At 44.6% G+C, this 14,281-nt stretch overlaps 1 protein-coding gene across 3 annotated transcripts in view; it reads right to left on the bottom strand.

Moving 5' to 3' along the window:
• Nucleotides 1-14,281, bottom strand: part of LOC121570344 (netrin-G1-like) — a 217,913-nt gene that overhangs the window by 47,600 nt on the left and 156,032 nt on the right. For all 3 annotated transcript variants that reach the window (XM_045221423.1, XM_045221424.1, XM_045221425.1), the window contains exon 4: nt 10,060-10,232. In XM_045221423.1, coding sequence (XP_045077358.1) covers nt 10,060-10,232 — 173 coding nt within the window. The remainder of the gene's footprint in view (nt 1-10,059; nt 10,233-14,281) is intronic.

Raw genomic sequence — 14,281 nt, 5'->3', positions numbered from 1 at the left:
TCGATACGACAGAGGTGTGTTCGATACGACAGAGGTGTGTTCGATACGACCGAGGTGTGTTCGATACGACAGAGGTGTGTTCGATACGACCGAGGTGTGTTGAATACGATCGAGGTGTGTTCGATACGATCGAGGTGTGTTCGATATGACAGAGGTGCGTTCGATACGACAGAGGTGTGTTCGATACGACCGAGGTGTGTTCGATATGACAGAGGTGCGTTCGATACGACAGAGGTGTGTTCGATACGACCGAGGTGTGTTCGATACGACAGAGGTATGTTCGATACGACCGAGGTGTGTTCGATACGACAGAGGTGTGTTCGATACGACAGAGGTGTGTTCGATACGACAGAGGTGTGTTCGATACGACCGAGGTGTGTTCGATCTCGACAGAGGTGTGTTTCGATACGACCGAGTGTGTTGTATACGATCGAGGTGTGTTCGATCACGATCGAGGTGTTCGATATGACAGAGGTGCGTTCGATCACGACAGAGGTGTGTTCGATACGACCGAGGTGTGTTCGATATGACAGAGGTGCGTTCGATCACGACAGAGGTGTGTCTGATCACGGACCGAGGTGTGTTACATCGACAGAGGTATGTTCGATACGACCGAGGTGTGTTCGATCACGACAGAGGTGTGTTCGATACGACCCGAGGTGTGTTTGATCACGACAGAGGTGTGTTCGTACGACAGAGGTGTGTTCGACACGACAGAGGTGTGTTGATACGACGAGGTGCGTTGATATGACAGAGGTGCGTTCGATACGACAGAGGTGTGTTGACATCGACAGAGGTGTGTTACGATCGACAGAGGTGTGTTGACTCGACAGAGGTGTGTTACGTCACGACAGAGGTGTGTCCGATACGGACCGAGGTGTGTTCGATCGACAGAGGTGTGTTCGATACCGACCCGAGGTGTGTTTCGATACGACAGAGGTGTGTTCGATACGACCAAGGTGTGTTCGATACGACCGAGGTGTGTTCGATACGACCGAGGTGTGTTCGATACGACAGAGGTGTGTTCGATATGACAGAGGTGTGTTCGATACGACCGAGGTGTGTTCGATACGACAGAGGTGTGTTCGATATGACAGAGGTGTGTTCGATACGACAGAGGTGTGTTCGATACGACCGAGGTGTGTTCGATACGACAGAGGTGTGTTCGATACGACAGAGGTGTGTTCGATACGACAGAGGTGTGTTCGATACGACCGAGTGTGTTTGATCTGGTGACACGACAGAGGTGTGTTCGATACGACCGAGGTGTGTTCGATCGACCGATTGTTCAATCACAGAGGTGTGTTCGATACGACAGAGGTGTGTTACGTCGACAGAGGTGTGTTCGATACGACAGAGGTGTGTTCGATACGACCGAGGTGTGTTCAATACGACAGAGGTGTGTTCGATACGACAGAGGTGTGTTCGATACGACTGCACGTGTCTCTGACCACAGAACTATCATCCCACACAGACCACAAGGCAGGGCGGTGTGATGCAATGCAGAGCCTGACAGAACTTAGACGACATGTACTTACTCACAACCAGTGTTTCCCACAGTTTTTTTTTTTTAATAGGTGGGGTACAGATCGATCAAACCAAAATGTTCAATTGAAACTCATTGAGGTAAAAATGATATGTGGGAATTCAATGTGAACATAATGGTTGGGAAAACACTGACAAACATTCAGATCAAACACAATAACATATGCCTGAGAAAGACTAGAACATTGATAGTGTGTAAGCAGGGGTCACCAACCGATCACCAACCGGTCACCAACCGGTCACCAACCCGTCACCAACCGGTCCATCTCCAAGGCATTCCTAGTCAATCACCAAACATTTCTGTAAGAAAAACCAACCATAATGCCTTGCGTTCCTATTTATTTATTTGTTTTATGTGTGTGCAGTTGATTCAGCAGCCCTGGCGCCGGGGAAGGCAACGTGTTCCCATGTTGAACCTTTTCATGTGTCTGAAGGTACAACTCCTCCCACCCTGCAGGCCCAGAGAGCCCATCAAGTGCACCTACAGGCCTACCGCTGGCCAATCAGATAGCTCAGGTCACCGTGTCTTCAGTTTCCTCGAGCCATAGACTGTAAAAACAAGCCTCAAGTGCACAGCAAATTTGATACTGTGAGATTTAAAAACTTTTTAAAAACATGACTAGAGAGAGAGACTCAATGAATACAGCATAGAGCTGCTGTTTTTATGACTAAGTTGTTATTCAGCACTGTCAACACTTTGTCCAACACTTTTATTAGCCATAAAATGTACGTTCTCCCTACTTCCACTCACGCTACAACCAGCACTGCAGCTGCACTGAAGGAGTATAGCAAAGTGTTTCTATAAGCTTGCGTTGTTATTGTTATTATTAGCGGCTTGTGTCTTTTTTTTTATTTTTATATAGAGCAATATTTCACTTTCTCTGGTCGTAGGAGTAACAACATGAATCGGTGCATGAGGCAGAAATAATGCAGTGTGACTTTGAGTCCTCACCATAAGCTGGAAGACTGTGTCCCCTTTTTCTCAGCTGAGGGAGGGAGAACGGAGGGACGGTGAGTCGGGTGAGAGGCAGTCTGAGGGGCACTGCTCTCTCCCTCCCCTCAGACTGACCATCAGATGGCCATCAGTCCAGTTTAAAAAATTATATATATATATATTATGCTCACTCAGCTGTGCCTCACAAGTAATACAACAAATGATCTATTACCATTGTGATCATATATACCTTACATGTTGAAATATAATGTCTAAATGGTCTGAGAAGAACAACATTGGCAGGACAATTCAAGCGTAGCCAATATACAGTGATAATGTACTGGACCTATAGCTTACTGCACACAGCTCATTGCTACAGAACTGATTTTAATTGGTTAATGTTGCACAGGCTTACGTTGTTTAATGTCATGTTTAAAAGAAAATCTGAGCGGTAGATCACGGCTTGTATTTTGACTCAGAAAGTGATCTTTCACTTGTCACTCTTTCTGGGTGGTCCTCTGTAGCTCAGCTGGTAGCGCACGGCGCTTGTAACGCCAGGGTAGTCGGTTCGATCCCCGGGACCACCCATACGTAAAAATGTATGCACACATGACTGTAAGTTGCTTTGGATAAAAGTGTCTGCTAAATGGCATATTATTATTATCTTGACTCAGAAAAGGTTTGTGACCACTGGTGTACAGTAAACTATAACATTGATAGTGTGTATACAGTAACACTATAACATTGATAATGCAGCTATCAAAAGGCCATCATTTCAAACAGTCTACTTGAGACCTGAGGTGTATCCATGACAACAGTGATCTCCTCATCGTTCTCTGTGGATGGATCTGAACACTTGAACACTCAGACGGATGTTTTACTGACATTTGGTTCAACATAACATAATCCTATTTAAAAAATCGTACACCTAACAATGTTTAGACGTGTGGAATATGGAATGTTAAATACTGTTTAACATTTTACTGGCTACGCAGTTTCATGCCTCAGAAAGCTAGTTGTAAGCTGCCTTCAGAGCAGTCTTCACAGTGTTCGCAGCTCACCTCGCTAGCCCTTTCATTTCTAGGGTCCAGTTTCCTCCTCCATGTTCTGCCTACAACCCCTTGGCCTAGTAGAATTAACTGTCATGGATAATTCTCCAACTGATCCCTCTCCTTCTCTCTTTAGTGACACACGGAAAGAGGGGTGAGGGGGAGAGAGAGAGAGAGAGAGAGAGAGAGAGAGAGAGAGAGAGAGAGAGAGAGAGAGAGAGAGAGAGAGAGAGAGAGAGAGAGAGAGAGAGAGAGAGAGAGAGAGAGAGAGAGAGAGAGAGAGAGAGAAAGAGGTCGAGAAGGAGATAGAGAAAGTAAGAGAGAGAACATTCCGAGGCCCCAGAAGTCAGAGTTATCCGTGACAGAGAGTGATGCCCACTTCCCATCCTTCCATCTCACCCGTCCCTTCCTTTCTCCATCACTTTCCCTCGTTCACTCCGACAGACAAAACAAGCTTCTCTTCGACTCAGTAGATTGTATATTTGATACTGTATATAGAACCATCCATTTCTATGTCTATAATCATCTACTGTATCAACGTGCTCTCTAAGATGATTCATCGATCTCGTTACCACCTCAGACGACTTGATATGCGTCATAAAAATAAATTAAATCTTAATAACGTTATTGATTTTGACTAATTTGTCTCTATAGGACAGCCATGTGTTCAATATGTTGGGGGAAAATGTAGAGAGAGTTGTGAAATTGTCTGTGATTACCTTTGAAATTACGACAGCATAAGGAGCTTTATCTGTCAGCATTTTCTTTATTCCGGGGGAGTGGTGTATTTATTTTTTCCAGGGGGAAAGGTGTATTTATTTATTCCAGGGGGAAGGGTCTATTGCTTTATTACAGGGGGAGGGGTCTATTTCTTTTTTCCAGGGGGATGGGTCTATTGCTTTATTACAGGGGGATGGGTCTATTGCTTTATTACAGGGGGAAGGGTCTATTGCTTTATTACAGGGGGATGGGTCTATTGCTTTATTACAGGGGGATGGGTCTATTTATTTATTACAGGGGGAAGGGTCTATTTCTTTATTCCAGGGGGAGGGGTCTATTTCTTTATTCCAGGGGGAAGGGTCTATTGCTTTATTACAGGGGGAAGGGTCTATTGCTTTATTACAGGGGGAGGGGTCTATTTCTTTATTCCAGGGGGAAGGGTCTATTGCTTTATTACAGGGGGATGGGTCTATTGCTTTATTCCAGGGGGAAGGGTCTATTGCTTTATTACAGGGGGATGGGTCTATTGCTTTATTCCAGGGGGAGGGGTCTATTGCTTTATTACAGGGGGAAGGGTCTATTGCTTTATTACAGGGGGAGGGGTCTATTGCTTTATTCCAGGGGGAAGGGTCTATTGCTTTATTACAGGGGGGAAGGGTCTATTGCTTTATTACAGGGGGAAGGGTCTATTGCTTTATTCCAGGGGGATGGGTCTATTGCTTTATTACAGGGGGAGGGGTCTATTGCTTTATTACAGGGGGAGGGGTCTATTTATTTATTCCGGGGGAGTGGTGTATTTATTTTTTCCAGGGGGAAAGGTGTATTTATTTATTACAGGGGGAAGGGTCTATTGCTTTATTACAGGGGGAAGGGTCTATTTCTTTATTCCAGGGGGAAGGGTCTATTGCTTTATTACAGGGGGAAGGGTCTATTGCTTTATTACAGGGGGAGGGGTCTATTGCTTTATTACAGGGGGATGGGTCTATTGCTTTATTACAGGGGGAGGGGTCTATTGCTTTATTACAGGGGGAGGGGTCTATTTATTTATTCCAGGGGGAGGTGTCTATTTATTTATTCCGGGGGAGTGGTGTATTTATTTTTTCCAGGGGGAAAGGTGTATTTATTTATTCCAGGGGGAAGGGTCTATTTCTTTATTCCAGGGGGAAGGGTCTATTTCTTTATTCCAGGGGGAAGGGTCTATTGCTTTATTACAGGGGGAAGGGTCTATTGCTTTATTACAGGGGGATGGGTCTATTTCTTTATTCCAGGGGGAAGGGTCTATTTATTTATTCCAGGGGGAAGGGTCTATTGCTTTATTACAGGGGGAAGGGTCTATTGCTTTATTACAGGGGGAAGGGTCTATTGCTTTATTACAGGGGGAAGGGTCTATTGCTTTATTACAGGGGGAAGGGTCTATTGCTTTATTACAGGGGGAAGGGTCTATTGCTTTATTACAGGGGGAGGGGTCTATTTCTTTATTCCAGGGGGAAGGGTCTATTGCTTTATTACAGGGGGATGGGTCTATTTCTTTATTCCAGGGGGATGGGTCTATTTATTTATTCCAGGGGGAGGTGTCTATTTCTTTATTCCAGGGGGAGGGGTCTATTTATTTATTCCAGGGGGAAGGGTCTATTTCTTTATTCCAGGGGGAAGGGTCTATTTCTTTATTCCAGGGGGAAGGGTCTATTTCTTTATTCCAGGGGGAAGGGTCTATTTCTTTATTCCAGGGGGAAGGGTCTATTTCTTTATTCCAGGGGAAGGGTCTATTTCTTTATTCCAGGGGGAAGGGTCTATTTCTTTATTCCAGGGGGAAGGGTCTATTTCTTTATTCCAGGGGGAAGGGTCTATTTCTTTATTCCAGGGGGAGGGGTCTATTTCTTTATTCCAGGGGGAGGGGTCTATTTCTTTATTAGAGAGGGAGGGATCTATTCAGTGTTATTGCATTATGGATTTTTTTCCAACCCAAATATAGTAATGCACTTTACCGTAAGACTGTCTTTCATCATGAGGGCCAAGGAGAATGTGTGTGTATGTGTGTGTGTGTGTGTGTGTGTGTGTGTGTGTGTGTGTGTGTGTGTGTGTGTGTGTGTGTGTGTGTGTGTGTGTGTGTGTGCGTGCGTGCGTGCGTGCGTGCGTGCGTGCGTGCGTGCGTGCGTGCGTGCGTGTTTGTGTGAGAGAAAGAAAGAGAGAGAACATGTGCAAGTGTGTCTGTGCGATGTGTGTGTGTGTGTATGTGTGTGTGTGTGTGTGTGTGTGTGTGTGTGTGTGTGTGCACCCACACACACACCTCAATGTGATGATCAATTTGAAGAAAGACGTTCTACAACAGGTTGCAACTGAGTGTAAAACATGGTAGTTGTGGATGTTGTTTCAAAGCCTAACACAACGAAATGGACAGCGCTTTCTAAGGTGATGATTAATTCAAAACAGCCATATGCATATTAGAGCTAATGCATACATTTAGGCTTATGAGCCCAAGCCCGAAAAAAAACCCTGAAGACAAATGATGATTGTACCTTACACAATACATAGCCTCCCGCATATTACCCATGGCAGAAAAACATAAAACAACATTTAAGATGTCTTTGGTACATAATTGGTCTAGCCTACACTCAAATTAGAGTAATGGCCTTTGAGTGTGGACTGTGGTCCTCTGTAGCTCAGCTGGTAGAGCACGGCGCTTGTAACGCCAAGGTAGTGGGTTCGATCCCCGGGACCACCCATACACAAAAAATGTATGCACGCATGACTGTAAGTCACTTTGAATAAAAGCGTCTGCTAAATGGCATATTATATTATTTATATTATTATGCATATTGGATGGACTGGTTACCTTATGCTACACTCCAACATTTCTATCCATGAGTCTTGGAGAGAACGTATAGGCCTAGGCCATGCTGTTGGTTCATTGATTCCGCAGGGCGGCTTACAGTTAGCCTACAATTACAGTGAATTTGTATTTGATTTTGAATAGCCTAGTAATAGGGATTTTTTTTTATATTTTCATAATTAATTGGGTGACACATTACCTTTAGCTATACAGAATATCTCACCACCATGCGTTTACATCTCCTCTCTCTCCTTTATGCCTTTCTCGAGCGCGCAGAGAGAGAGGGGCTGTCAACAGTTTAGTGAAATATGCTTAGTTTTTTCGAAAACATGTTACTATTGATGTTCCACGAACAGATTTCACTTGGTTTCCCAAATGAAGCACTGGGTAGCTTCAGGAACAGGGTTGGAGAGCCCCGTGGCATACAGAGATTGGGCGGACTATCACCTGTCGTGCAGCGAACGCGTGCCACTCAAACAGTGGTTGATGTGTGGAGTGAAATAAGTATTCTATTTATTTCTCAGCTGCTCACATTCCGCTATAAAACCGAAGAAGCCTACTTGGCGTCATTGCAAAACGGACTGGCGGGAAAGCTCGTGGCCTCCAGTCGCTATTTCGAGTTTATAACGATGACAAGTCTTTTTCCCCTGCCCTTGTTCCTGCCCATTTGATAACGGACCATTCTAAATCTAAACTAATTTTACATATTAGTAAAGACAAGATGAAATAGAGAAAAGTCAGATGGGTGAACATATGATCACCTGATGAGAGAACAGCCTGAGGCAACGAACAGAGTGCAGGCTTTAATAGCCTATAGTCGCACCATCCAGCCCATAATATGTTTTGATTTCTAAGACATTCTAAGGATTGTATCGTTCAACTAAAGTTGCCAAATAACTCTAAATCTAGTGTATAGAACCTGTTTCAAATGATCACTTTTACACTCAACATAGCCCCTTCATATGCACACTCGCTCCTTTCTATTTTATTCAGCTAAGTTAAATTATATTATTCTTAATTTAAAATCATATAATATAAAACAATGGCACAGGACTTATAAGCATATCTTGTCAGCTAAATGAAGAAGCCTACAACCTATGGCATGGAGCATAGCCAGATAACATACAGAGGGCCAACTCATATTCTGTTCTACTGAAATACATTTTCTTCATATCATAATGTTCAATTTATACCTCTCTAAAATAAATAATGGATTTATTGTGATTGTGTATATTACACTGATTTATTAGACTTTCTTTAAAATGTAGACGTGCAGCTTGTATGCAGCTTGTATGCAGCTTGTATGCAGCTTGTATGCAGCTTGTATGCGTGGAGGCCTGGAGAGCCTTTTGCATGACAATAATTGGCTGACAAAATGCAATGACCGCCACAGCCCTAGTCAGAAGTAAGCACCTGCCACCATCTGGACGACCATGGAGTGTCCTAAATGAGCACACACACACACACACACACACACACACACACACACACACACACACACACACACACACACACACACACACACACACACACACACACACACAAACACACAAACATACAAACATACACACACACACACACACACACACAAACACACACATACACACACACACACACAAACCCACAACACACACACACACACACACACACACACAGCATGTCTGTAAAGGCTACGGACCACTCTGGCCCTCAGATCATATGTGACCTGTTAAGAACAATGGAGAGACATTTTCTGTTGTCAAAAGGCAGTGTACAAATACAGATGCATGAAAGACTGACTGAACATACACTGTTACTGACTGGAAACCTGACTGCACAATTTCCCATTATTGAAGCCACAGATAGGAAATAACAGCATGAAGAGATGAGATGGAGACTAGGGTTAGAGGAGAACCAGCTGGTTGGGAGACTAGGGTAAGAGGAGGACCAGCTGGTTGGGAGACTAGGGTAAGAGGAGGACCAGCTGGTTGGGAGACTAGGGTAAGAGGAGGACCAGCTGGTTGGGAGACTAGGGTAAGAGGAGGACCAGCTGGTTGGGAGACTAGGGTAAGAGGAGGACCAGCTGGTTAGGAGACTAGGGTAAGAGGAGGACCAGCTGGTTGGGAGACTAGGGTAAGAGGAGGACCAGCTGGTTAGGAGACTAGGGTAAGAGGAGGACCAGCTGGTTGGGAGACTAGGGTAAGAGGAGGACCAGCTGGTTAGGAGACTAGGGTAAGAGGAGGACCAGCTGGTTGGGAGACTAGGGTAAGAGGAGAACCATCTGGTTAGGAGACTAGGGTTAGAGGAGAGAGAGAGAGAGAGAGAGAGAGAGAGAGAGAGAGAGAGAGAGAGAGAGAGAGAGAGAGAGAGAGAGAGAGAGAGAGAGAGATCCTGCTGCATTGTGTCACACGAGTACAGTACACCATGAGGTGTGTGAATTTGTGGGTGCTTCTGAGCATGAATATACTCACACCTGCGAAAAATATATTATGTATGTATGTGTGTGTGTGTAGGTACTGTATGTGTTCATAAGATATAAGATATATCTGTATCTGTGTGAATATATCTGTTCATGTTTGTGTATTGCTGTGTGTGTACATATGTATTGCTGTGTGTATACATGTGTATTACATTTTAGTCATTTAGCAGACGCTCTTATCCAGAGCGACTTACAGGAGCAAGTAGGGTTAAGTGCCTTGCTCAAGGGCACATCAACAGATTTTTCACCTAGTCGGCTCGGGGATTAGAACCAGCGACCTTTCGGTTACTGGCATAACGCTCTTAACCACTAAGCTACCTGCTGCCCCCAGTGTATGTGTGTGTGTGTGTGTATACATGTGTATTGCTGTGTGTGTGTATACATATGTATTGCTGTGTGTATGTGTGTGTGTATACGTGTATTGCTGTGTGTGTGTGTGTGTGTATACGTGTGTATTGCTGTGTGTGTGTGTGTGTGTGTGTATATATATATGTATTGCTGTGTGTGTGTGTTGGTTACTCACAGGTATTTGCCGTGCCCTTGGGGATGGGAAGGTAGGATCCTGCGCTCCACGTGCGTCCCTGGTAGTTCTTCTTACAGCGGCCGCAGTCCGGCCCCGTGGTGTTGTGCTCACACTCACAACTTAGCTTCTCTTTGTCGAACACACAGCTGTTAGCGTGAAGGTTACACTTGCACCTGTCAAGGAGAAAAACATTACAGAAAATAAAAATCAACGCTGGTGGTATTTTACATTTCAATCTCAGATCTAAAATGTGGGCGTGAAAGAGAGGAAGAGGAAGATGAAGAGGAGGAAGACAAATGAAGTCTAATGATTGGACAATGCAGTTGAAGAGCAGCGTGGCCTTGAGTATGAAGGACACTGTCAACACAGAAACAGAGACAGAGGTATTCTCAGCGTCTTCCAACAGAATTCCAAGAAACAGTCTGCATCATTCTTTTCCCTCTGCTTTCTTCTGCCTTAAAGGATAACTTATTTATAATTGTCACACTGGAGGAAGCGTAATTGCAGTAAGGTCACATTTATCTAAGCGAGAGAACGAGAGAGGGGGGGAGAGAGAGAGAGAGGAGAGAGAGAGAGAAGAGAGAGAGAGAGTGAGAGAGTGAGAGAGAGAGAGAGAGAGAGAGAGAGAGAGAGAGAGAGAGAGAGAGAGAGAGAGAGAGAGAGAGAGAGAGAGAATAGACTAAATGAAACAAACAAAAGTGGAATTGTCGTACAAGGGGAGGGAAACGAGAGTTCCTGTCTCATGAGAGGCATTAGGGTTAGGGTTAGGTCTCATTAGGTCTCTCTCCCTCTCTCTCTCTGAGTTTGTAGGTAATGTGAGCTGTGTGTGCGAAGGAGCAGGACAGCTGGTAGATGTTTGTTATGGCAAATTAAAATAAAATTGAAAAGAGGAACATGCTCTGAATGTCAATCATTCCAATAAACATGTTGAACTTTACTTTCCACCATACTACAATTGTAATATAACAGTACTACGACATACAGTAATGTCTACTCAATACTCAGTGACCACTGGGAACATAAAAATCTGTAAAAAAAATTATGCATCTCTAATCCTGACAATGGCACCAGACACAGAGAAAGTCGAGCTCTCAAAAATCCCTTCCTGTCTAAATGTAAAATCGGCGTGCATTGATTTTGTTGCACAAAAGTCAAGAGGGCTGCAATTCTGTTGCATACACACTGATCTCTATCTATCCCAGGAGACAGAGAAATGGAGGTGGTGGTGTGACCGGGAGTACTGGTGGTTGGAGGTAACCCTACTCCCCTAATGGGTCTGTGTGTGCAGTGTCATATCATGTATAAATTGGTGTCAATGCAGCCCTCTCAAAAGCCTCCTTGTCACTATTGGAGATGAGAGGAGAGTCACAGTCACTCAGCTCCCACCACTCGTCTCTTTGCATCAATATTAGAATACATTATTCCAAAAACAATTGAAAGCAGTTTTATGTTCACTGTCTTCCTAAATAATGTGGCTTTTTCTCCCTCAAAAAAATACCATTAATCAGCGATGTACTGTGTAGAGACAAGAAGAGCATCCCAAGAATATCAGCTAAAAACAAATAATGACTACAGGAAATTGAATTATACAAATGTAGTATCTTAATTTGATCACCTTGTTGCAGGAGAACTTTCCTGCAATGCAGGAAATGTAAAACCTGTAGTGTATTTGAGGTTTAAAAAGGAACTCTGGAGTTTGTAATGTCCACTTTGACATTTCAGACCTGATATTTTTTTAAATTTATCAATCCCTACAAAAGTGTCCATTCATTATAATCCACATAATAATTCACATTTCCAGTTCCTGCAGGATTATTTTCAAATAAAGATCCTACATCTGAAAGAACTGGTGTTGCTCACATGAGTGCATATCAGGTGAAAATAAATAGTGCTTCTCTTCATTTTTTTTCTATTGGAGCAGGGTTACAGTTTATGGATTGATGTCACCATTATGTTATGGTCTCATTGTTGTTGTTCTTTACCGCATCTATGTCTTTCTATAGGGAACAGATCTCCATTGGGAGCAGTAAGGACGGTGTTCCGTAGTCGTCTATTTACCACCACAAACCGATGTTGGCACTAAGACCGCACTCAACGAGCTGTATAAGGCCATAAGCAAACAACAAAATGCTCATCCAGAAGCAGCGCTCCTAGTGGCCGGGGACTTTAATGCAGGCAAACTTAAATACGTTTTTACCTCATTTCTACCAGCATGTCACATGTGCAACCAGAGAAAAGAAAAACTCTAGACCACCTTTACTCCACACATAGAGACACGTTCAAAGCTCTCCCTCGCCCTCCATCTGGAAAATCTGACCATAATTATATCCTTCTGATTACTGCTTATAAGCAAAAACTAAAGCAGGAAGTACCAGTGACTCGCTCAATATGGAAGTGGTCAGATGACGCGGATGCTATGCTGCAGGACTGTTTTGCTAGCACAGACTGGAATATGTTCCGGGATTCATCCAATGGCTTTGAGGAATATACCACCTCAGTCACCGGCTTCATCAATAAGTGCATCGATGACGTCGTCTCCACAGTGACCGCACATACATATCCCAACCAGAAGCCATGGATTACAGGCAACATCCGCACCGAGCTAAAGGCTAGAGCTGCCGCTTTCAAGGAGCGGGACACTAATCCAGACGCTTATAAGAAATCCCGCTATGCCCTTAGACGAACCATCAAACAGGCAAAGCGTCAATGTAGGACAAAGACTGAATCCTACTACACCGGCTCTGACGCTAATCAGATGTGGCAGGGCTTGCAAACTATTACGGACTACAAAGGGAAACCCAGCCGCGAGCTGCCCAATGACGCGAGCCTACCAGACGAGCTAAATGCCTTTTATGCTGGCTACGAGGCAAGCAACACTGAAGCATGTAAGAGAGCACCAGCTGTTCCGGACGACTGTGTGATCACGCTCTCCGTAGCCGATGTGAGCAAGACCTTTAAACAGGTCAACATTCACAAGGCTGCAGGGCCAGACGGATTACCATGACGTGTACTCAGAGCACGCGCGGACCAACTTGCTAGTGTCTTCACTGACATTTTCAACTTCTCCCTGACCGAGTCTGTAATACCTACATGTTTCAAGCAGACCACCATAGTCCCTGTGCCCAAGAAAGCGAAGGTAACTTGCATAAATGACTATCAATCAATCAATTTTATTTTATATAGCCCTTCGTACATCAGCTAATATCTCGAAGTGCTGTACAGAAACCCAGCCTAAAACCCCAAACAGCTAGTAATGCAGGTGTAGAAGCACGGTGGCTAGGAAAAACTCCCTAGAAAGGCCAAAACCTAGGAAGAAACCTAGAGAGGAACCAGGCTATGAGGGGTGGCCAGTCCTCTTCTGGCTGTGCCGGGTGGAGATTATAACAGAACCATACCAAGATGTTCAAAAATGTTCATAAGTGACAAGCATGGTCAAATAATAATCAAGGAATAAATCTCAGTTTTCATAGCCACATAGTTGAAAACAGCAGGTCTGGGACAGGTAGGGTTCCATAACCGCAGGCAGAACAGTTGAAACTGGAATAGCAGCAAGGCCAGGCGGACTGGGGACAGCAAGGAGTCACCACGGCCGGTAGTCCCGACGTATGGTCCTAGGGCTCAGGTCTCTCAGTTGGCTTTTCATAGCCGATCATTAAGAGTTGAAAACAGCAGGTCTGGGACAGGTAGGGGTTTCGTAACCGCAGGCAGAACAGTTGAAACTGGAATAGCAGCAAGGCCAGGCGGACTGGGGACAGCAAGGTGTCAGCATGCCCGGTAGACTACCGCCCTGTAGCACTCACGTCAGTAGCCATAAAGTGCTTTGAAAGGCTGGTCATGGCTCACATCAAAACCATCATCCCAGATAACCCTAGACCCAATCCAATTCGCATACCGCTTCAACAGATCCACAGATCCACAGATAACACAATCTCAATCACACTCCACACTGCCCTTTCCCACCTGGACAAAAGGAACACCTATGTGAGAATGCTGTTCATTGACTACAGCTCAGCGTTCAACACCATAGTGCCCACAAAGCTTATCACTAAGCTAAGGACCCTGGGACTAAACACCTCCCTCTGCAACTGGATCCTGGACTTCCTGACTGGCCGCCCCCAGGTGGTAAGGGTAGGCAACAACACATCTGCCACGCTGATCCTCAACACGGGGGACCCTCAGGGGTGCGTGCAATGGTGGTAGGCCTGATCACCGACAACGATGA

Source organism: Coregonus clupeaformis, chromosome 7 (assembly GCF_020615455.1).
Source record: "Coregonus clupeaformis isolate EN_2021a chromosome 7, ASM2061545v1, whole genome shotgun sequence".
Classification (NCBI taxonomy): Eukaryota; Metazoa; Chordata; class Actinopteri; order Salmoniformes; family Salmonidae; genus Coregonus; species Coregonus clupeaformis.
Note: the sequence above shows the minus strand (reverse complement) of the source record. Positions and strands in the feature narration are given on the sequence as shown.